General features: G+C 39.5%; 1 protein-coding gene across 2 annotated transcripts; it reads right to left on the reverse strand.

Moving 5' to 3' along the window:
- Positions 1–949: 949 nt before the first annotated feature.
- VDAC1 (voltage dependent anion channel 1) lies at positions 950–22453 on the reverse strand. Of its 2 annotated transcripts, XR_015794756.1 has the most exons (10): positions 22156–22453; positions 15457–15526; positions 12333–12382; positions 11756–11908; positions 11608–11660; positions 7507–7734; positions 5349–5499; positions 5133–5222; positions 3363–3420; positions 1771–1877 (listed from the first exon to the last, which is right to left on the reverse strand). XR_015794756.1 is itself a non-coding variant. In XM_007430608.4 (9 exons), exons 1-9 carry the CDS (start codon positions 22276–22278, stop codon positions 1786–1788), a joined length of 978 nt encoding a protein of 325 aa, XP_007430670.1. In that variant the 5' UTR covers positions 22279–22445; the 3' UTR covers positions 950–1785. The 2 variants fall into 2 exon arrangements, 1 of the variants encoding a protein (XP_007430670.1); XM_007430608.4 differs by lacking the exon at positions 5133–5222 and having other exon boundaries at positions 950–1877; positions 22156–22445.
- Positions 22454–24984: the final 2531 nt, after the last annotated feature.

A 24984-nucleotide genomic window follows, 5' to 3' on the forward strand; every position in this document is an offset into this window, starting at 1 on the left:
TGTAGCACAATCTAATTCATATCTACTCAAAAGCAAATGCCATTTTCTACTAGTAAGATGAGTTGTATCTAATATGCACCTATGGCTTTTCTTTTTGTACACATGCACAACACGAACAAAATTAGAAATATTCTCCCAGGAAATACAGCCATTTAATTCATGGATGCTGTCCTACATTCAGAATAACTGAAGTAATTGTGTGTATAAACATATTTCTTAAAGTATAACTGATAAACCCAAAGGATCATATATTTGACTTGGCAATCAGTGTTTCACTGGCCTCTCACAACTCTCTTACATCAGGCTAACTTTCTAAAACACCAACATTCATATCCTTTATTCAATTATTCTCCAGTATTTTTCCAGTCTTAGACCTAAGCTATTTCCTGCCAAGGTTTTTATTTACATCACCTTGCATTATTCACAGAAACTTACAAAGGGCCAGTTAAGCCCATTTTGCCCAACACTTCTCCTGTTTTTCTTTATTGAGGAAAATATCTAGTGCGATACCTTACATATTAGAACTATGGGCTCACCATTTGGAAGGACTATTAGTTAGAAAGGTTTTATAGCACTCTAAAATGGTGAAGAAAGATCCCTAGAATATAATAATTTAGAGATCAAGACAAGATCAAGAATACCAAGAACATTACTTCATGTTTACCTAAAACCATTATTCTGGATGCCCCCAAAGACCTGACCAGAATCACCCAAAAACTCAGTTTGCACTTTGTACTCTATCCTCAGTTGCTTTGATTCCAGAAACAGAAATAAGCATGCACAACTTTGCCTATGGGAAGATACAAATCCTTACAAATTGCCTTTTTGTATGATTTCATCGCCAGTTCTGACCGCTGGGTTGTGGACATTGAAATGCACTACATTGGACGGCAGTGACTTTTGAATACATGTTCTATCATAACGAGCAGAATTAGGAAGACAGACACAATTAGAGATGAAGATGTTTTATTTATGTTGGAGGGAGGTTGTATTTTGTTTTTCTTTAATTTTAAGTGGTGTCCAGTACAGCATTAGGGGGTATAGTTCCACACACAAAAAAATGGAAGACTGAAGATGTATCCATTAAAACTGTTAAAAAAAAAAAGTGGTAAAACAAAGTCCATTTTCTTTAATGCAGTGCCACTAAGGGATTACAATAACAATGGTTTTTCTGTTCATGGCTCTGTTGTACAAGCTTTTCAATAATCAGTGCAAGGGAAAAGATGTGAAATTTTAAGTAGAATTGGCTGACTCACATCAAACTTCCTACACACCAAAGTAGTACAGAGTGAGCATTCTAAAGCACTCTAAATATAAGCTGTCGGTGTAAAAAGAGAGCTGTAGGAGGGAAAAGTAAGACTTAAATGAGTGTGATGCACCTGCCTAAGCACCTGCAGAATAAATGCAAACACTCCATTAGAGAATGAAAGCCTGACGAGTTAGATAGCAGAAAATTGTATTTTCTGCATCCTATGATGAATCAGCATTTTCACAGCATGAATTTCAGATGTGTCTTCCATTACAATCATCATTTTAAGAAAAGGTCATTCCTTCATATCAGAGTTGATAAGCATGAAGCTCCATCCAACAATATACCCCAAATGCCTGGAACTGGAGAAAGTACTTTCATCTTTCTCTGAAAATACATGCTCTTAACCAGATTCAATATGACTGACACACAGCAATAATTGCATCCCAGACATAAAACATTGAAAAATACACTAAATCCAGAAGGTAGCTATGCTGTATAGTGTTTCAGAATTAGTGATGATAAAATCCCTTCTTTTATGCTTCGAATTCCAGTCCTAGACCTAGTTTGTGGCCACCTGCATTAATGTTCTTCCCATCCAATAAAGCAGACAACGTCAGTTTGATACCTGAGCAGGAAGTAGTAAGAGAAAAGTTATTAGCATTAATTTCTAAGCATTGCAAGGACACTTCAAGAACCTGATTAGAAAAAATATTGAAGTTCTATAAAAAGGAATCTATGGAGAGAAAGAGACATTAACTTTCCTGATACCCAATGAATTCAACTCAATTGCTGAAAGACTTATAATGTTAAGGACTGACCAGAATAATGTCTATGATTCCTATCTATTTAGATTTAATTTGATGATAAACCATAGATACACCAGCACATAATTTTATGAATTCATAGAGAGTAGCATTTGCTGGCTTTCAGCAAGTCATCACAGGAACTAAAAATGAAATACATTAGCTTACACAAGAACTTAATTTTATATGTTTAGATGCTTTTTTAACTTGGTTAGATATGACTCTCTCTTGAAAATTCCTTTAAATAGCATACATTACATGCTATTCATTAGGAAGTGCTTTTTTTATTTTGTTTTTTGGTACTTTCAAATCAGTCTTGACTCCTGGTGACTGCCTGAACAAGTCCATGTGGTTTTCTTGGCAGCATTTTTGGAATTGATTTTCCAGTGCTTTCTTCCTGAAGCTGAGAGAAAGCAACTGGCCCCAAAATCACTCAGCTGGCTTTCCTACAGGACTAGAAATCACATTTTCCCATTTTCTAGCCTGGTGCCTTTAACCACTATACCAAACAGGCTGTCAGAAGGATTTTACACCCCAACAAATTATTCTTCAAAAATTCTGTGGTCCTATATGTAAGATCTGCAAGATTCAATAAAAAGGAACCTATAATGTAAAAAGTTATATGACTATATACCTATTTAAAAAAATAATAAAACCCTTACGTCTGTGGAGAAATATATTTACCTAAAGATAAATATGGTTCCCTTTATCCATGAAACTTTATAAAAAGTAGGACTGTTGAAAGCATTCAAAAAAGGTGTTTTGCAACATGCATTACTGCAAACAAAGTACCTGTTCTCTGAATCGTTAAAGAAGCTACATATTTTGCAGATCTCCTGATGCTGTTTTGAATGCTTTATTTGTTTGAGTATGTGTGCATTCACATGTACTAACAATACTTCTGCTGAGAACACTAGTGAAGTAAAGTCACTCTGCATATATGCACCTGCACAGACAGCAGGGACAAGTCCAAAACAGCTGTATGAGCTTTCCTTTGAAAATCCAGAGAGAGGTACTTAATTAAACACCTGCACCTTGTGAAGTATCTCTTTCAAATACTTTGGACAGTCCCGATAAAAAGGATTGCTTTTAATTTCTTACAATATGAAGAAAAACTTCCACGTCTTCAGCAAGGGTAGAAGATAACATTTCCACAATTAAATGAAAATTTACAGCCTGGAAGAACTGATTGGTTTTCATCACAGTTTTCATACAACTGGCATACAACAATTCACAGTTATTGGCAAAGCAAGGTTTGAATTAAAAAAAAAAATCAGTCATATCAAATACATTCCATCTGTACATACCTGGCTTCAAAATCTGAGTATATCCTAAACCAATCAGACTGGAATTATTCACTTTAGCCTGCAAAACAAAATCAATCATGTAACAATATTCTTTCAAAGTGTTTGCTGCATGACTCATAAACAGTTCATTTGTTCAGATACAAGAAAGCGAGTATTTCAAATATTTTTTCAACATTTCACTAAGTTCAGTGTATCTGCTCCCTAGTACATGTGCACTTGAATGCAATTTTAATTTTTAAATTTTGTTCTAAAAATAGGGAGCTTTATAACAACTAAAGATGTGCAGAGGACATATCTTAAGTTTTGAAATAGCTCAATCTAGTCTGGGTCTTTCTGAAAGTAGTTCAGTGTGACTCTGACTCTGAGCAAAGATACAGAAAACTTATACTGTATATTCCCCCTATTTTAGGATGGGAAAGTGCAGAAACCTCTATAACATTTTTTTTTTCAAAAGATTGGGATGAAATTTGTAGACAAGTTATGGGAGGTAAAATACACCCAATTTCATAGAAACTAATGCAATACGCTTAGAGCTATGTTTGTTCATTTATCACATTTATTACCACTGCAATCAAAACAGATTTTTTGTTTCCTTACAGTCAGATTCTTTTAATTCAAAAGAGCCTGTAACTATAGATTTGAAGCAGAGTATGAACAACTTTGCAATGAAAGTTGTTAGACTTCATACCAGACACAACAATGAATCTTGGCTCTCCCAAACTGCAGCCCCATTCTGTAACTAGCTAACAGCAGAAGCTCCACAGATTCAGTAAGACTAGCCATTGTTTTATTGTAGACAAGAAAGAAGTCATAGGCAACATCTGCCTATTGCAAACACAGGAATTAAGCCACATATTCATGTGTATGTGCACATGTGTGTGAGTGATGGAACGTGTGTGTGTGTGTACAGTATGTGTGCGCACAAGGGAGGGAGGAAGGAAGCAAGCAAGCTAGCCCAGGGTCTAAATCTTAGGCTGTTTCTTCTCCTTTTCACAGCAAGACTTTTGACCACTCTTTTCTCAGCCAACAATAGAGATATACAGTATGTTCCATGTTTATATAAGGGTTCTGTCTGGTCTGAGTCTCATTGATTCTCTTCTCACCAACATCAGCCCTCACAAAAATTGACGATTATATTTATGACAAATTTTGGACAAATTGATTGAGTCCTAAACAAAAAAGATTATCTGGGTGGAATGCTTCCTTTGCCTTTCAAATGGCATAAGTTAAGTTAGATTAAGTGAACAAAAGAAATCTGTTTGTCTGTCTGTCTCCCAGTAAATAATTTAATACATAAATAACTGGAACCTAATACTAAGCATAGGCTTTACGTCCTTTTAGCCTCAAAACTCAACCATAGTCAATTAATGAACCCACTAAATAAGAAGAACCCACTGCACTGTCTGTTTAAAAAGAAGAAAACCAGATTTGTGTTTTAACACTTTCCCGTTCTAATCTTTAACAACCAGTAGCTACAAGACTTAAAAGAAGAATAATGAAATTTTGCATGTGGCTTATTGTTAACTCAGAACAGAACTATGGTAGTTCCATACACACTTCCACCCAACTATCATCAAGATGCATGTGATAATCCAGAGGTGTCAGTTACTCACAATACACAATCAGGCAGTGTTAATATACAAATACAGGCAATTCAGTGAGAGATAAGACAGTTACATACACCAACATTTCCAACATCTAAAGGAAACCAGGACAAAATAAAATGATTTTAAGATCGTGACACTGAGTGGAAAGCAGCATTTTAAGAACCTGTATTTATGACAAAGCATAGGGTACAAGCTTCTCTTTTCTCCCAATGCTTCTTTACTTGCTTGTACCTCATTTGATAAAGAAACAATTCTGTGAAGCAAGAAAAAGGAGTGTTGACTAAATATTGTAGTGAAATCATTTGTTTAAGCAACAATTAGCTTTGAAATTGAAGGAGCTCTAATCTCTTTGTTTGTCATGGAATCAAATTCTACTCACAGAAAAAGATGCATCTGAATCAATCTGATACTTGGCTGCTATTCCAAAGCGGGTGTTGCTATTTCCAGCTGTCCAAGCAAGATTGACAGCAGTTTCTAATTTATCGTTCACCTTTTGATAAATGGAGCCTCCAAATTCTGTACCATCATTTCTATAATACAATCAAATATTACATGTTATAAGAACCTTATTAATGAAAATAAAAATTAGTTTTAAAAGATATTTTAAACACTTTAAAAACTTCCCTATTTCACCAGTTAAGTTTAGGAAGACTGGCACAATCCTTCAAAATCTAAAGAAAAATCTCCCAGTGGCCCAAACACATCACCTTCCCAATACAAGAACAATTATTTATTTTTTATTTATTTATCAAATTTGTCACCCATCTCGTTGAAACGACTCTGGGCGGTTTACAGCAAAAATAAAATTCATTAAAATACAATATAAAACAGACCTAATAATAAATAGTTTCCAAGTAAGATGGAAAGTTGGGAATAATTCAAGGGAGCATCGTCAGGGCACTAACCACCCCCAAGGACAGTTAGAGCCCATATTGCCCCATGTACCCTGGCAGAACCAGGTCTTTAAACCTTTTTGGAAAGCTGGGAGGGTAGGGGCCCATCGCACCTCTGGTTATGTCTATATTCTGCATGTTTATACCTGATGCAAACGTGTGAAAATAAAAGAGCGCTTCAACCAGAAGGGCAAGACTACAAGTAAAGCAAGAGTAATATCATTGCCTTTTTTCCAGACATTTTGTTGACTTCTCATATGAACCTAAAACCATGGGATTTCCCATCAAAATACTAATTGGTCTGACCCTGCTTAGTTTTCTAATAGTTGGTCAGTTAGTAGCAAACAATTTGTAAAATCATAAAAAATATAGTAAAACTACTGAAAATCCTTACCTAATACCCTGAAAACGTAAACAAGAAAATTGTGTGAGCTATTCTTTTAAAAATGAAAAAGCTGATTAGCTTATGGTCCCATGCTCATGGACTCCAAATGATTTTAGGGATTAAAAAAAATCTTAAACTACTAATACAGATAATGCAAAATGTATGTGATATGACCCCTTCAGGATCCCTTCATTCCTAATGTATTAGCTTCAGTGGTCAGGTACTTTTCAATGGTTGCTCTGATACCATACACACATTATTTTATGGTAGTCAGATTCTTGCTCCTAAGAAGCAAATGAAAGATTAGAATAATACCACACTCGCTAGCAATGACCCAATTTTTTAGATCTTCTACCATCTGTGCTGTAGTACAGCTTCATTCATGTAGTACAGCTTCATTCTCAAAGAAGGCTGTGGGACAGCCAAGAATATCTGTACTTGATCCTACATGATTTTCCTGACAACAGAAATCAATACCCAGAGTTTTAATTATGTTAACAAGATCTTGTCTTTGGATAATGATTTTCATAACACAGCACTGATTTTGATAAGAATGTTAGCATTGAATCAAAAGGGGTTTCTTAAGTGATCTACAGAGACTCAAACAATGTTCAAGTTACCTTCAACCACAAAAAGTTTTAAAACTGTTGCTCTACTGCCAGAGGCAGCGACCTACATCCCCCAGATGTAAATTTTGGCTTCTATAAAACCCAGGAGGCATATCCAGTGGCAAGGGACTTTAAGATTACATTATGGTCTAAAATATCCGCTTATTCCTAGTCTAGCATATACAGATGTTGTATACACCATTATGATGCACTCAAAAAGTTCTGTGTCATCACGATACTAGAGAGTTAGTGCTAGTTCAAAAGGGCAAAGTAAGTTCATAAGGCAGAGTGGGCAAAATGTGACCCTCCGTTGTTACCTGACATTCAAATACCATTAGCCCTACCCAGCCAACCGTGTGGGACTCTGGAAGTTATAGTTCAGCAGTATTGGGGGGGGGGGGAGAGGTTTCACCTCCCTGTCTCTAAAAATCTTCCTCATAAGCAAGATTATACAAGTATATACACGCACGCGCACGCGCAATATTCATCCTTCCAAAGCTTGTATTTAGGGTACCCAAACTGTGTTTATCTTTCTCTCTGAACATTTTTAAAATGGAGAAGGATATATATGGGAAATGTTTCCTTCATTTTCACCAAGCTTTTTCTTTTTGTTATAATATGTTCACCCAGCACAATCTTATCAGTACTTACACATTAGTATGAAGCTGGAACTCATCAGTCTTATAGCCAACAGCAAAGTTACTCTGAGTTATTCTGGTTTTAGCTGTCTCAAAAGTCATTTGGTAACCAGCCAGCCAGCCTTCATAGCCAAAGACAAAGGCACCACGTATTGAAGGACCCGCAATATCAAAATCCATATCACAGCCCACATTGATATGTTCCCGCTTGTATCCAGACTTGATTTTAGCATTCTTCTTTCTAAATGGAAAACAAAGTTTTACACTGCTATTTTTAAAATGTTCAGGCAATCTCTACTTTAATAGCTGCAAAGTAGGAAGAAACACACAATTTGACTCTGATCTCAAGAGCACAGCATACAAAGAGCATAGCATATAAAGAGCATACAAAAAACAATTAAAAATATATAGTACTCTATTTACCAGTTGACATCAACATATTACAGTCAAAGTTCACTTGACTGGCAGACTTGCAGTCCATAATACTAGGGCATCTTTCATAGCCCATTCTTGCCTTTCAAATGTTTTGCATATTTTTGGCTTAGTAAGACAAGATGTGAATGGTCAAGCCAGAACATCTTTATTTAACTATAGCAAGGGTAAGCAATTCTGTGCTCTCCAGCTGAATATATATGTGACTACTAGCAATACAATAACACATTATTGTGTAATGCAATGGACTTGATTTACTACTCCAAATTAGATGAGAGAGTTATGCTAACAGACTACAAAGAATAAGAAGGCAGCATCCTGCAGGATCAGAGTGGTGGTTGAGCTGAGGATGGGATAGTTCAGGAATGGTTTGATAAAGTGCATCTTCAAGAGGCATTTTAGGTAGAACAAAGCATTGTATAATCATGGATAGAAATTAAGGAAGAAGTGGAAGAAGGAAATCAACAGAGCAAATACGAGATGAACCTGAGAACTGAGCAGAGTAGATGAATTGATAAAGGCAGAAAAGTGAGGAAAAAACGGCAGGCTGAGAGAGGATGGCATGAATTCCCATCAGAATTATAAAGGTAGGTGTTATGGTCCAGAACAACTGAAAGATGCTAGGCTGCCTATCCTTGAGGTACTGTGACTCCTGGACAGCCCTCCAGAGTATTGGGCAGAATCTGGAATGATATACCTTTGCTTGCAAGGATATGATGCATCACTGAGAGATTCTTCCTCCTCTAAAAGCAGAATGATATTGCACTGGTAGAAAGACGAAAGGTTCTTCTAGCAAATGCTACCTGTGATTCCTCTCCTCCCTACTAATCCTGCTACTAACTCTTTGACCTCTTGTCTGTGCCTTTTCCAATCCATTCTTCCCACTTCCAAACTCTAATAAGGGCCCAAAAACAAACAAACAAAAAGGACGTCACCACCCAGAGTCACTTTTTAACGAGATGGGCAGTGACAAATTTGATGTATAAATATATGAATATAAATAAATGTGACAAAAAAGTCAGCAATGTGACAGAACCTTTTCCAGCTAACAAACTTTATGAAAAGGCATAAGCTTAAAAATAAAGGCAAAAGCAGTCAGAAAAATTAACTATTTCATCCATACATTGTACAGTCTATAAGAATTTAGTCTAAAAATCCAGCCTGAAGAAAATAAGCCTCCAAGATAGTGCAGCTCACATACAGAAAGGAGGCTAACAGTTCAGTAGCACTGCTGAAATCTTGCACTGCCAACCACTGAAATCTTGCACTGATACATCTATCTAGTCCTTGACTACATGATCAAGAAGAAAAGCAGTACATACTCCCCTGGAGAATGAGGTTGGAGGCTAAGATCAAGGCAACTCAGAGAAAGTTAGTCAGCTGGTGGAACAACAGAAGGCTGTGGAGATTAAGGATAAGATTCAGCTACTGAAAAAATATAAGGGACGGACTCCATCTGAAGCCCTAGCGACTGCTAAACAAAGGTTCACAGCACTGGCTACCAGGCTAAGGAGATACACTAGAAAAGCAGAGGCCAAGAAGATAAATGACCTGTTTTCCAAAGAACTATCCAAGGTATACTCCCAACTGCAGTGCAAAAATACAGTAACAGCAAAGCCATCAACAGCAGAAACTGAACAGTACTGGAAGGACATATGGGAGAAAGAAAAAACACATAACACCAGTGCAAAGTGGATGCAGGACCTGAAAGCAGACCACAGCAATCTCCCAGAATAGGAACCAGTCACCATCACAGTAGCAGACATCCAACAGTGGGTCAAGAACACGAAGAGCTGTACATGATCCACACCTACTGTCTAAAGAAACTAACAGCACTGCATGAACAGCTAGTGGCACAGATGAACCAGCTGCTAGCAGCAGGCTCCCACCCAGACTGGCTAACACAAGGAAGGATAGTGCTGATCATGAAAGACTACCACAAGGGAACAGCATCATCCAACTACCAGCCAATAACCTCCCTCCCCACAACATAGAAAATCCTATCAGGCATCATAGCCGCCAAGCTACAGGACCATATGGGCCAGTACATGAGCACAGCTCAGAAGGGCATTGGGAACAACATTAGAGGCTCAACACACCAGTTGCTCATAGATAGAGCAGTCACCTGAGACTCAAGGTCTAGACAGACTAATCTGAACACAGCCTGGATTGACTACAAGAAAGCCTATGACTCAATGCCACACACATAGATCTGTGAGTGCCTGGCACTATACAAAGTCAACAGGACACTAAAGACCTCCCTCAAGAATTCAATGGGACTGTGGAAGGCAACACTAGAAGTCAACTGAAGACAGCTCGCACAAGTGGCCATCAAGTGTGGCATATACCAAGGCGATGCACTGTCCTTGCTGCTATTCTGCATAGGCTTAAACCCCCTCAGCCAGATAATCACAAGGAATGGATACAGGTATAAGTTCAACAGTGGAATCACCATCAGCCACCTCCTGTATATGGATGACATCAAGCTGCATGCTGAGAGTGAACGAGACATTGACTCACTGATCCACCTGATACAGATCTACAGTGAGGACACTGGGATGTCATTCGGACTGGAGAAGTGTGGCCGGATGGTAGTAAAGAGAGGGAAGACAGTTAAGACTGATGGGGTAGAACTATCAGTGGGCCACATGGCAGACATACAGACCAGTTACAAGTACCTTGGTATCCCACAGTCATATGGGAACCACGATGAGGAAGCAAGGAAGACAGCAACATCCAGGTACCACCAAAGGATAAGACGGGTCCTGAAAAGCCAGTTCAATGGGAAGAACAAGATCCACGCCATCAACATGTACACCCTGCCAGTCATCAGATATCCTGCCAGTATAGTGAGCAGGCCAAGGGAGGACATGGAGGCTGCTGATGTGAAGACTCAGTGTGAAGTTCCTCAAAATGTACAGAGGTTTCCACCCCAAGTTCAACACCCAGAGACTGTACACCAGCCGGAAAGAGGGCGGGCGAGGGCTGGAGAGTATCAAAGTCACTATCCTGGATGAAATCCAGGGCATCCATGAGTACATTACTAAGATGGCACCCAAAGATAAGCTGCTGAGAGAATGCCTGAGGCAGCAGCAGACACGGGAGGAAGTTCAAGCAGAGGAAGTGCCATGGCAAAACAAGACCCTTCATGGGATGTACCATAAACAGATAGCTGAGGTGGCTGACATTGGGAAATCCTACCAATGGCTGGAAAGGGCTGGACTAAAAGACAGCACTGAGATACTGATCATAGCAGCAGAAGAACAGGCACAAAGCACCAGATCCATAACCTAACCCTAATCCTATCCCTAATGAGGGCCTGAAGGAGAAACTAGAGACGATGTGGAAAGTAAAGGCCAAAGTGGTCCCAGTGGTGGTAGGAGCACTCAGGGCTGTGACTCCTAAGCTGGGAGAGTGGCTCCAACAGATCCCAGGAACAGCATCAGAGCTCTCTGTCCAGAAGTGTGCAGTGCTAGGAACAGCTAAGATATTGCACAGAACTTGAGGACCTGAGATTGGGGAAGACACATACCACCCACAGGGCTGAGAAGGGACTTTTTTTAAATACATAAATACTGTACATACATACATACATACATACATACATACATACATACATACATACATAGGTAACCAATAACAAAAGATATCATTCTGTTGCTGAAATGTACTCATTCCTTACCCAGTGTTAGGTGAGAATGAAGAGTCAAAAGTCATCTTCAGTCCATGTGTCAGCTGAAAAAAAATCCAGTAGTTGAATTTATAGTTTGAAAGCAGTTTGTTTAAAGTTTTGATCAATTAAAGTATTTTACAAGTTAATGGTCACTCACCTGATCTTCTAAAGTTATTTCTGTTCCTAATGTATTGTCTGTGTTCCACCTCTCTGTAAATGTCAAGCCATATTCTGTCCATTTGTACTTAGTTTCCAAACTTCCAGTAACTTTGCTTGTTTCTGTATTTGCAGAACCTGAACTTGTAAATTCCTGAGGTCAAAACAGAGTATTTTTTTCACAATGACACCTTACATGATAAAAAGGGGGAAAAGACATATCCATGTTCCATGCTATGAAGAATATTATAATCTATATGAGAGAAATTCTCTGCAATTTTTATGTCAGTTGCACTAATTCTGACACCACTAGAAAAGATAAGCCTTTGTGATTTGAGGTGAGTAATGACCAATATCTCTCACCATACCAAACCCAGAAAATTGTATGAATGTGTACAGTAATGACATGAAGGGCACAATCTTGAATATCCCTAATTCATGTTTCTGTGGAAGTTAGGTGTTTTCCAAAAACAAAATGTTATAACAAAGTGAAATGCAAGCAGCGCCCAAAATAGTCAGATATAAGATCCAAGCTTATGTTTAAATATCAAAATGCATGCTCAGCCTTTCCTACTCACCAGTCCATTTTCAGATTTTGTTTTCAAATCCAATTTTATTAAGCCAAATCCTAAGGAAATAAAAGTAGGCCAGCATTAGTAACACATAAGGTGACAGAAAATACATAGCATTTCTCATTATAAAATTTGAGCTTCCTATGCAGAAAGAAGAGCATTGAAGAAACCAGGTTTATTTAGTTTTGTTTGGCTCTTTTTATTCACATTGAATGTTGCCCTGTGGTAAGACTACTAAATATATTTGGGGTGTTTCCAAATGAAGCTTTGCAATCCAGCCAGCCTTATTTATGGAATTTTACTGGGGGTGCATCATCTCTTGAAACTTACATTTTCCCTTTCTTTTTTTCAATATATTCGTTCCACAAAAAACCCTTTCAAAAGAAAAAGGTGACCCTGCTAATCTGTGCTTTTGGAGTTTCAGTACCAGCTGCTTTGTGGCAGTGCTGAGAAGTAAATGAAAGTGTAGTCACCAAAGGATGGCTTACACAGTACACAGTCATTCAAACTGCAGCCCATGAACAACCAACTGCCTGCAAAGGGGCCCTGGGGCTCTGTTGAGGTCTCAGGGTGCTAAAGGCTGATCCAACAGGTGGTCAAGAGACTCAGGAGTCAGGAAACAAGCAACCCCCTGAGGCTGACCCACACAGCAATCAGCAACGAGGGGCCCAACCCTGGCAGAGTACCCAATCCAAGAATGCCTCGGTAGGTTTGAAGAGGTACTCTGCTCAGCTGCTTGAGAAACAAAGGTGTGAATACCCAGAATTGAGCCATGCCTAGATCTGGGCTATTTCAGAGAAGCCACTGGTGGCTGGCCTCTTGGTTGGTAATTACTGTGCCATCCTCAGATCTTTCCTTGTGTCCTTGTTTCCTGCTCTGTCTCCTGCATCTTGACTCTTCGACTCAGATCAGCTGACTCATCTCTTTGGTGTTTGGACCCCTGACTATCTTGGACTACACTTGTGGCTCTAAATCAGTGCTCAGTTTTACACTGAACTAACTGCCTGGCTCTGAGGCAACATCCTGTTCTCCTACATATATTTCCAGGGTGGGTGTGTACTTGCTACACATGCTCTGTCTGCCTTTGCATGTGACTCCTTGCTCTTCATCAGTAACCATTTGTAGGTCTCTGTGCACTCCCTCTAAAACACAACAGAAAAGGCTCCACAGCAGGTCTTTTCTTCAGCAGCAGAGAAGATGCTGCCACTTAAGCACCAAGTGAACAGCATTTTCACCACTAAGGCTCCACAGCCCCTTCAAGGAAAAACTAGCCTTTAATGCTGCATGACTTGAATTTCTAAGAATGACAGTGGCCCTTCTTCACTTAGGGAAGGACCCACCTGCTTGAACTAAGAGAATTGGAAGAGGAGATGGAAGAGAAGATGGCTGGAAACCTTCTATTATATTACAGAAATTGTTAAATTACTAGCAGAAGACTTTCCACAAGCTTGTCCTTAAATGGCTAGATTTGCAATTTGAGGATGAAAACAATGAATCTTTATTTTAAGTAGACGTATTATGTATACTGATTGCATAATAAAAACATAAGTAGACTAAATTACAAGCTAACCATAAATATCAACTGGATTCTGGATCAATAATACAATTGATTGCAATCAGTCTAACATATATTTATAATGCACAGTTTTCTTGATAAAGAGTAAGGAATGCATTGCTAAGGAAAATATCTCGAACTCAACTCCTGGTAACTACATGGACAAATCCTTGTCGTTTCCTTGGCAACAAAATGAGTTTGCCATAGCCTTCTGGGATGTTTTTCTAAGCTACATCCCTGGGATTTTTGGTGGTCTCCCGTCTAAGTACTAACCAAACCCACCCCTGCTTAGTTTTTTCCAGAATCATCAAAGAACAGCTAGGGGCTGCCACCTGCTAGGATAAACCCAAATGCAACATAAAACTCTAATACCCAAGTTCAAGACTTGCTACATTTCAAATGAGAAATAAAGCAACACAAATTACTTAGGCTGTCAAACAGGCCATTAAGCCTGAATGTATAACACATTGATTAGCTGATTGACAATGCTACAAGTTCATTTTGTTTGACTGTTTAATCAAAAGTGATTAAAAGCAATACATAAAAAAGATATTCTAATAATATTCATTTATTGTTTATCCATCAACATTAGAAGCTAAGGAAGGCATAGACAAGTTAATTCATTACATTATGATATAACATCCTAAACTATTAACAAAATAACTTTAAAACTAAATAAAAATACAGAATGAATCTAAAGGCAGTGTGAGTTAATATACTGGACTAAGCCATACTGTGGTTTACTTGGTTTTAATTAAGCTACCCGGATAGCCACCCAGATATGTGGCTTATAAAACAAGCCAGGGCTTAGCTGATTACTTAGCTACAGAATAACAGTACAATGTAAATTCTTCTTTGAGCTAAACATTGCTCAGCAAAATGCCATGTAGTGTAGTGTAATGAATTTGATTCCCCACACTGCGTACCAATTACAAGTAGAAAATATTAAAAGGCTGTAACATACTTGTAAATCATGACTATTTACAAATTAAACAAATCTTCCCACTCTAAAAGAAACATAATGATCAATACCTTGCAATAACTTAACAACTTTTTCCTAATAGACCAGTCATCCATAAATAAAGGGAATTATAGAAATAGATTTCAATCCAGAAAAGTAAGGACATTCCAGCAAATCATTTACAGGTAGTCCCTGGGTTAAGAACGCCTGGGTTATGGATGACCCATAGTTAAGAACAGAGCCCACTGTAGCAAAATTCAAGTTAAATACACAATGATTCGAGTTAAATACACAATGGTTCGAGTTCATTAAACAATACTACTTATACAGTATTATACAATAATACTGTTCTGGCTCACATACAAATTCGACTTAAGGACAGACCTTGGAAACAGAACTCATTCTTAAACTGGGGACTGCCTGTACAAAACTAGTAACTATAGTGCATCCCCATCTACAAAGTCCTTCTCCTCAAAAAAGGTAACAGGGCAGAGTGCAGAAGGCACTCTTGAAACATGTTATAGAGCCCTATTACATCCTCCGTGGACAGAAATTTCATTTGGATGAAAGCGATAGAGAGTGAAAGTTGTCCATTTTCACTTGGCAATATTTACCATATCCCTTGGTGAAGATGTCTCGAGCAGATTTTCCTAAATCAGCATACGGAGGAGGAATTGCCATTTTCTGTTAAAATAAAGATGCCAGAATTATCATTCTACCATCACTCCAAAGATCTACACTTTATTTATGACTCTAAAAGTACAGCTCTTGGTTAACCATGAAGCAATCTGTAGTTATCTATAGCAAATGATTTCCCTTTTTTGGATCCCATTACTACCAAATTCCAGACTTTAGGTCTGAGAGGAAATTAAAGGCCTTCAACACGCTTGATCAGTTTTGTGATCAAATTGAAACCATTCTTTGTTATAACAAAATTTAAAACAAGATTAAATATTCAATGGCTTTATCTATTTTGAACCTGAATCTATACAGTTTCTCTACACCGAAGCAGAACAGCCATAATATAAGCTCGGAACAGGGGTTCAGTACATTTGAAGAGATTTAACTTATCTAAACATCTGTGAAAAAGAGCCAGGTTATCTCACTTATGCATAATATAAGATGGTTCACTGTAAACATTAAAGGTTTCACCCTCATTTCTTTAATGGAGCAGCAGATGCAGGACCCTTTAAACTGCACAGGTTAATTTCTTTGCACTCACCACTACCTCTCTGCCTCTGAGCAACAAGCAGCTAAGAAAGCCTTTTGCTTGCATTATCTCAATTTTGTTCAAGGAGAAAATAAATTAAAAACTAGGGATGTGCAATAGAGATAGATGGTGAGCATTCTCAACTGGCACAGGTCCCTAAATCACTTTGTTAGAAACATGATGGACTGAATTATTGCTCATTTTGGCTCCATATGAGAACCAATTTATGTTACAAGGGTATTACAAATGCAGTGATGCCCCCTAAGTATTTTAACAGCTACTTCCAACATTAAGCATTAAGTGCAACAAACTACTGCATGCCAGAGCAGGATATTACTGCTAGATAAGTTAAGAGATTTTCTTTGCTGACTTGAGCTTGGCGGAATTACTATTTCAACCATACCTAGGAAGATTGTTCTAAAGACACATAGTAGGACTACCAACATAGTCAAGGTTCCCAAGTTATATTAGCTAACAGAACAACTGACTACTTTGGGGTAGGGTTACCAGATGTCAGGCAAAAGGAGGACATATCCCCCTTTTTGTCTTCATGTGCTCTGTCCAGCAGTCATAGCCTTAAAATCAAACATTGTCTGGCTTTTTGAGTATCTAACAAGCTATCTCTTCCTGAACAGCTTTTCTGGCAGCAGCACTTCCCTAATAAGTGTAAAATCGGGTGTGGTCACATGATGCCTCGCTTAATGACCACACGACTTAACAACGAATTTTCCAGTCCCTATTGTGATCCTAAGACGAGAACTATCTGTAGTCTCTCTTCTTCACCAAGAAACCAGTATCAGGGCATATTCATTCAAAAATCAAATTCATACATTTAAACATATATGAGAAGTAGGAAAAAGTCTAACATGACTCTACAAAACAGTGAAAGTTGCCAAAATTGATTGATTGATATGGCTTATATGGCTGCCGGTCTCACAGAATGACTTTAGGTGGTGTACAAGGATGAAAAACACAAAAAACCCATGACATATAAACCTGGTGAAGAAAAAAATCACATCAATGACAGCAGAGCTCATCCAACCTAATGATCCAAATGCCTGGGGAAGCAGCCAGGCTTTCAGTGCCTTTTGAAAGGCTAACAGCATTGGGGCCATCCAAATCCCATTTTATGCAAATATACCAGCATACACTGGTATACGAAGCCAGGCTCTAATCTGCCTCAGTAGCAAGGCTTGTGAGTGCTCCTGTCCTTACAGATTTACTTTGAGACCATTTAAGGGCAGGCATTTGTAGAATCCTGTGGTTTTGTTTCCCCTTCCAAACAGCATCATTAGCTGGCAGAGAAAACCACTACCAACCATTCTCCTTTAAGTGTGGCAGGATAGGCCTGAGCAAATGTTAGTGCACTAAGATAGAGGTTTTATACACCTTTTAAGTTTCTTGAATGATAGGTTGCTGGTGCAGAGATGCTCCATGCAGGTAATCTGTCATTCAGGACATTTCTGAACATAGGTCCACTGGTCATCTTGAAGACCTATAGATCTCTCTGTAAAAATTGCCCAGGTGAAGAAAGGTGTGGGTTAAAGTGGGAAGGAGTTTATACAGCACACTGAATGAGTGCCCTCCTAGAGTCATTCTGGTTGTGTGAATACAGTGTTAGCTATGAAGAAATCACTGGAATGGCAGAAATTGATAAGTCGGTCTACTGTTTCCTAAGCCATACAATCCAACTACATTTTACTCTTTCATGTTTTCAATTTTGGCATTCCAGTATCCAATCACAAGCAGCACATTTGTTTGTTTATTTGTTTATTGATTTAAAAGATTTATATGGCTGCCCATCTTAAACAACTCTGGGCAGCTCACAACAAATTTGCTTGCATGTTCCATTGATTTCAAATTGAACTTGATCATAAAACTTATGATTATTATTCTGCTACTTGCTTCATAAATTATAGAAGGATTGGCTCAGAGCCCCTTCAGTCACAGTCCCTTCTTATCTATCTTGGCACTGAAGATGAAAAGTTGAAGCTGAAAATTTTGAAACTGCTAATCATTTTTTTTCTATCACAAGGGCAAATGGTTCAGGAAAAAAAGTCAATATTTTGCCCCCTTAAAGAAAGATGTTTAGCATTTGACTCTTGTTAGCATACAGCAACCTTTCACAATTCAAGTATTTCCTGATGTTTTGACTTAGCTTGTAAATGATAAGGACTGAAATTCCAAACACCTGAAGACAACCAGGCTGGGGAAGGTAGGTATTAAGTCTCCCACTTCCTTCAGGCTGAATACAAATAGAGGTATCACACCTCTGACAAGATGAGAAGAGTAAATATCTATCAGGAACCATTTTTTGCTCATAAAGGGCCATTACCGATGGGAAAAGTCCATTAGGCTGATGGGGAATAAATTAAGGAGAGTTACAGGCAGATCTAGAATAAATGTCAAAGCTATTTCCAATGGTGGGCACAACGTACAGTGCTGCAGGACTGCACAGTTCCTTCTCCATACAAATCAGTCTATCCCTTCTCTACCTTTCCACACAAAACACAAAGTGGAAAAGAAAAAGCTTTCAGAGAGTTGCTTCAGAGACCAAGAAATGGCCACACAGCATGAGTCCAGAAAAGTCATCACGGCAGCAGACCAGATTCCCCATCCCAGCTCTACATTATACACATCAAGAAAAGCTTAAGTGACGTGTTTTTTTCACAGTGCCTGACAGCCATTACAGACTGCTAGCTTACCAACAGCCACAAAATACAAAGGCTGATCCTGAGACACTGATATTGCTCAGGCAGTTCAAATAGGGAAAGACAAACTATGGGAGACAAAATGCTATGAGGGCAACAAATTTGCATAGCAGGTTCTCATGAGGGTTTTTGTTAAATCATATTATATTTTGCAGTACATAATTTAGCTTTTCTTACTGCTAAGAGCAGAGGGAATGTGATGAATTGCAATTGCCACAAGCAGTGCCCTGACTGTAGAAATTATTTTTAGCCATTCACGTGGGAAAGATTAAAAGAAACAGCCCTAGAAAAATGAAGAATGACAGGAGAAATTCAGTGATATTTTCTTGTTGGAGGTGCAAACTCTGGCCTCTTTTTCCTTGTTCCTTTTTTAAAAATAGCTTTAAAAGATGAAGTATCTTTAATTTATTTGATTTTTAAAGTAAAACCTTTGTGCTTCCTAAAATGAGCATTTCAGGAAGCATAACCAGCCTGAAGACTGCTTGCAGAACACTGAAGAGTATGAACAGGAAGGAAGGAAAGAAGGAAGGAAGGACATTTCATCCTGCAGCTATTTCATTATATTATTAAGATAAGAGGAAGCAAAATGACAAACCCTACATCCCCCCCAAAAGTTCTCTAGGTTCTTTTCTTCCTTACCAGAGCAGCAAAAATGTACACCCTGCTTCCGGGGAGTTTAATGACACTGGAGAGCAGGGTCAGCATTGCTCTAAGTCAAAAGTTATTTTGTCACTAAGTAAAACCAACACCACTCCTAACTTCATCCCAGGTTCTTATTAGAAAAGGTCCCATACTGCAAAACATTCCTTATCCTTCCCTATTTTACACTTTGAACAGGTACAGAAGGCAATGGAAATTAGCAATACAGCACACAGAGTTTATGTGATCCATGTCAAATTGCACAAGTGTGCTTCTGAAGAAAAAGGGGAAATTGGGAGACTAAGTTTTGTCCTGACTTCCTGCTCATAAATACCTGCATTTCTGCACACACAATCTGTAGAGATCCCACAATCACATGAATTATGTTGCTACTTTGCATGAGGTGAGAGAAAACACCTAACCAAAAGGGGGGGGGGATCCTTTTGCCGAAGATATTGTTGAATTTTACTGCCTTTATCTATCATTGAATATCCCATCCAGCATTCAACAATATAGATCGATTTGTATTTTTCCATAGCTGATAAAACAAAGAAATGTATGTTTTATCCTCTCTCTCTTTCCATATTAAAATTTGGTTGTCCATGCTAAAGTTTTATTGCTACAATATTGATACTCATTGACAAAACCAGAATGAAACATTGTAACATAGTTCCAAGTTCCAAAGAAAATGAAGATTTGGAAGGGGTAGAAATCATAAAGAAAAGTTATTCATCAGATAAATAAATAAAGGGCAGATTTCTGCAACTTATTTATCAAATAAATAAAGCACATGTACTTAAAGTACATAGTCCCTCAAAAGTAATAATTGTGATTCAAATGTAATATTGGACAATTAATTAGCCATATTTGGATTTTTAAGTTTAGGGCAAAGTTTTGGAGGGGTAGTGAGCATATTTGGAATACTGTTATAAATGTTGGGAAGAGGGCTTGTTCACACACCAAACAGTTGCCAAGGAGGCATAACCAGTTACAAAGCATTAATTTGATACCTCGTGCCACGCCTCTGGTCTCCCTCCCATAGATGGCACTCCTTATATTTGATTTTTCCTAGGCAGGTGAACATACCGCAAAAGAAAGCACTAGGTTGCAGCCTCCGCTATTTTTATTTTCTAAGGAAGCTCAGAAGCTTATGGGGTCCATAGGAAGTTTTGGAAATACAGGCAATACTGATAGCTGGTGCCAGCTCTGATTTTTTTCCTGATATTTCTCCCATCCAAGAATCAACCAGGCTTGACCCAGGTTAATTTTGGGGCCCATGCAAGGTCACTGAGGACCCACCACCCATTGATACCTATACAACCTATATCCAGCCATAAATGATAACTATCAATTATTACAATTGCAAAGGTGTTAGCATTGCAAAAATCTAGACATAATTCATTAACAAGGAGTTTCAGATGTGACCTTTTTTATATACTAAAGTGATATCAATTGGAAAAGTAAAAAAGGTGTTGGATTACTCTAATTTAATCAATGAAATTGTTGGATTTTTCTTAAAGCATCTAACTGATTTTTTGGGGGGTGGGGGGAAGGGAAGATAGAAACAGAATAGGTAAAGAAACATATAGATGGCGCCCTTAGATTTTATTTGCAAATCTGGTTCCTCTCTGCCTCCAGGCACCTTTGAAGATGTTGCAATGAAAAAGGTTGAAAATCCTTTGAAAACAGTCAAAACACAAATAACTTTTCTGGACAAAACCTCAGGATTTCACTTCATCACCACTTGCCTTCTTCCTACTGGTGTAAGAGCAGGCAAGGACATTAAGGGCATTTGGAGGGCAAGGAAGAACTGAAGAGAGGAAGCTGGACAGAGGAAGTACAAGAGCCGAAAAAGTAGCCGGAAACGGCTGCTCAAAAAGGGATCCCTTGGAATCGAGTCCTTGCTACAGAGCTGCTGCGGTGGTCAACGACATGGCTGCCCGACCTTGCTCTCCTTACTGTGCCCTATGCTGCCTTCCCTGAGTGCAGTTCGCATTCCGCCCGAGGCCTCCAGAGCGCACGAGATGGGCGCGCACATGGAGTCAAATGACGGGCGCGAGGCAAGGAAGGCTTCGGGAAGGTCACCGAGAACTCGGCGCGGAAGATCGCAGAAAAGCGATCAATCCCGCTCCAAAACTCTCTCCTCGCATTTCCAGAGCTACCGTCCAGGATAGGCAGGCAAACATATGGTGCTGCTTAAAATAGGGGCCAAATGGCAAGCCAGCCACTCCTGGGAAGGGAGACCGGCAGCGGAGGCGCCGCCTGGGGAAGCAGAAACGATGGGTGGGGAAAGAGATGTTGGCGGGGATGGAATTGCAAAGTTCACAAAGCAGCTACGCCCGAACTTAGCTAGGGAGGGGATAGATGCCCCTTTTCTCTCTAACGCCTCAAGAAGAAACGGAGGAGAGAAGCATGACTTGCGGCGCGCCCTCGGCCAGCGTGCGCGGCCTTGACATAGGGCACAGTCACTGGACCGGGCAAGGAACTTGTCCCCATATATTCCGAACGACGATCTCCGAAAGCGCGTCGTGACTCAGTGCTTCCCCCCCCACCCTTCCCCGGCATCTTTTCTGCCGCCGCGGGCGTCGAATGGCGGAATCACCAAGCCTGCGCTAGCTCGGCTCCCGCCTCCAGCGAGTTCCCCGAGGCCCCTCCGTTCCGTTTATTCCTCCCGAGCCCCGATTGCCGCGGCGGGCCCAGGGCTGCCCCACCATGATGTCGTATCAAAAGCAGCTGGCCTGGCGTTGCCTTACCGCGTTCTCCCGGTCTTTTTCGTGGCTGCAGCAAGGCTTCTGGTGCGTGACAGCTGGAGATACAGAAGCGCCGACGGAGGAGGGATGGAACGGGGCGGGCCTGCCCTGCGCTGAGGCCAACATAGCTAAAGCAAGGAAGCCCGGCAGGCACCGTGGGGCACGCCAACAGATGGAACCACCCCGGCTCACAGAGGGACGTGCCTGCACCGGCGTCGCACGCTCGCCTGCCCCAGGCTGCGGATAGGCTGAGGGCTGGAGAGGCAGCAGAAGCGGGGCAGGACTTTCCGTGCCAAGACAGCGACTCCGCCAATCCAAGGGCGTCGTCTCTTGCGTCTTACACATCCGGGAGTGCGCCAAGATGCCAGATGCCGGGAGGTGGGCCGTCGGTTGCAACGCGCGGGATGGAGGGTGGGGGAGCTAGGTTCGCGCGTTGCCTTTGGTGCTGTAACTACAGAGATGGTGAAAGAAGGAAAAGCCGCCTTGTTGTTAGCCCCTACCCAGGTCCTTGCACATCAGCTTGGGGAGGACGTGAACTGAACTAGGATGAGCTTCTGACTTCCAAACAAATCTGCTTTCGGGCTTGGCGCTGAAGCGCGACCTCAAGGTGGCTTTCCAGCCAACTTACCCCATTCAGTAGTTTGGTTCATAAGCAGTTAATCCTCTTCTTCTGGTCCTATTGTTTTAGCTTCATGAATAAGTAAGCAAACTCCATTAAGCACATGGAACGCGCAAGAGATGGGAGGTAGCAAGGAGATGCTATTGGTTTATGCAATAAGCCAGATTTTATTTAACCATGGTTTATTGAAGAAAACACAATTGGCTAGGCGCACACAACATAGATTCCAAATCACAAGAAATGGATTCATTTACTAAGCCTAAACGAAACAGCATAATGTGATGTGCAAGTCGAGATGCTGTTTTTGCATGACATGCTAAGTCATTGCTTGTTTTAATCATAACATGTTGTAAATCTATGGCTTATGTTCTCACATAATGCTAAGCCATAGATTTACAAGGTGTGATGGCTGTGTTTACACATTGCACTAAACCCAGTAAATTATATTATGGTGTATATAAATCCAGCTGCTCAGAGATTAGAGAGGTGTCTCCTAGGTTTGAAATTTCTTGGGCATATAATGTCAACCTTGGGACTGGAATGACAAAGCTGGGGCTGAAATATTGGCAACTGAGGCTGGAGAAGGAGGGTTCTTGGGAATGGAATGCCATAAATTGAGGGCCATTGATGTTACAGAGGCATGCAGATTCTTAAATTGGGACAATGGTGATGTTACGTCCAATTTTTTTTCTACCACCATAACATACATTTAATTCTTTCCAGACAGAATTCAGCTGTGTGGCTAATGGTTTGAAGCGAACTTGTAAATGCTAAATAAATATTTCAGTAGCCCCTTTCTAACTTGTGTTGATCTCTTTGTAGTTGGTGGTGATGTTCCTGTAGTTGCCTTTCCTTCCATTCCTGTTCCAGGACTAAATTTCTAAAACGAGCACTTCTGAAGTTGTACTTGAAACCATTTCAGTTCTGAGTGATATCACCAAAAAGAAAACAACCCAAACCTGAACTTATTTCTGTTTTAGAATAGTATGTACACTTTTTGCATACAGCGTAAGTTGACAGCCTTTTAATGACCATCAGCAAGCAAGCAATAGGATGCAGCAGATCTGCAGCAAGAGCAAAGCACCGTACAATCTTCCCATGAGAGGTGGTCTTTGCATGGCTTCTGAATCTGCACATTTGCTAGTCTTTTTTTAAATTTATGAGTGACAGAAAGATATGAGGGAGAGCTTCCTCCTCAAAAATAACTTCTGAGGTCATGCAAAAGAATTTGAATTACCTTATTTGACTCTGAATTCCTAAGAGTAACATTACTTTTATATGATTATACGTATACATATTGTACATACCTTATTCCTCAATAAGGTATCACTATAGGTATATGTTTGTGTTCTTTCAGGAACTTAGTTCAACTTATATTGGTAATCTACCTGCATTCCACTTCCAAACACCTTTAGTTGCAAATGCCTGTGTTGCAGGAAAAAAGTAAAATGTCCTCATTGAGCTTTGATTGATCGATTATGTGCCATCAAGTAGTTGTTGACTCTTAGTGACCACGTTGATAGATTTTCTCCATGATAATCTGTCCCTATCCTGGTCTTTCAGGTCTTCCAACTATGCACATTATAATTGAGTGCATGCACTCAACTATGCACTCCACTATAATTGAGTCTAGTGGCCATCCTCTTCTCTTTCCTTCTACCTTTCCCAACATTGGAGTCTTCTCTAGGGAGCTGGGTCTTTGCATAATCTGTCCAAAGTAAGATAATTTGAGCCTGGTGATTTGTGCCTCAAGTGAGAACTCTGGTTTGATTTGTTCAATGTTCCATTAGTTTGTTTTCTTGGCTGCGTTGAGCATTATTTTAAAACAATATGGAATATGTCTGTATTCTTCAAGACACACTTTTATAAATATATACGTATAATCTATTCTCAGTAAATAAAACTTTTAAACAAATACTCAGTAAATAAAACAATTTAAACAAATGAAAGCAATGTTGCACCATTCCCATAGAACAAATTCTTATTTATATACCAATTTATGTGGTTACTCTAGAACTCTAAAATACTCTATTTTCTGCCTCCTTTTTCCTCCCTTTTACTTTGGTTTGAAATGTGTAAGAAGTATTTCTCATGGTGGAAAACCTGTAGTGCTTTGCTGAATTTTAGAAACATGTTGCAACTTTTCTTTGGGTTACAATTGCCATGATCACAATATGGGCATCTGAAGTCATAAAAAGATTAAGTCCACATAT

Source organism: Python bivittatus, unplaced genomic scaffold (assembly GCF_059951505.1).
Source record: "Python bivittatus isolate LINGU-HERP-01145 unplaced genomic scaffold, Pbiv_v1 ctg000080_np1212, whole genome shotgun sequence".
Classification (NCBI taxonomy): Eukaryota; Metazoa; Chordata; class Lepidosauria; order Squamata; family Pythonidae; genus Python; species Python bivittatus.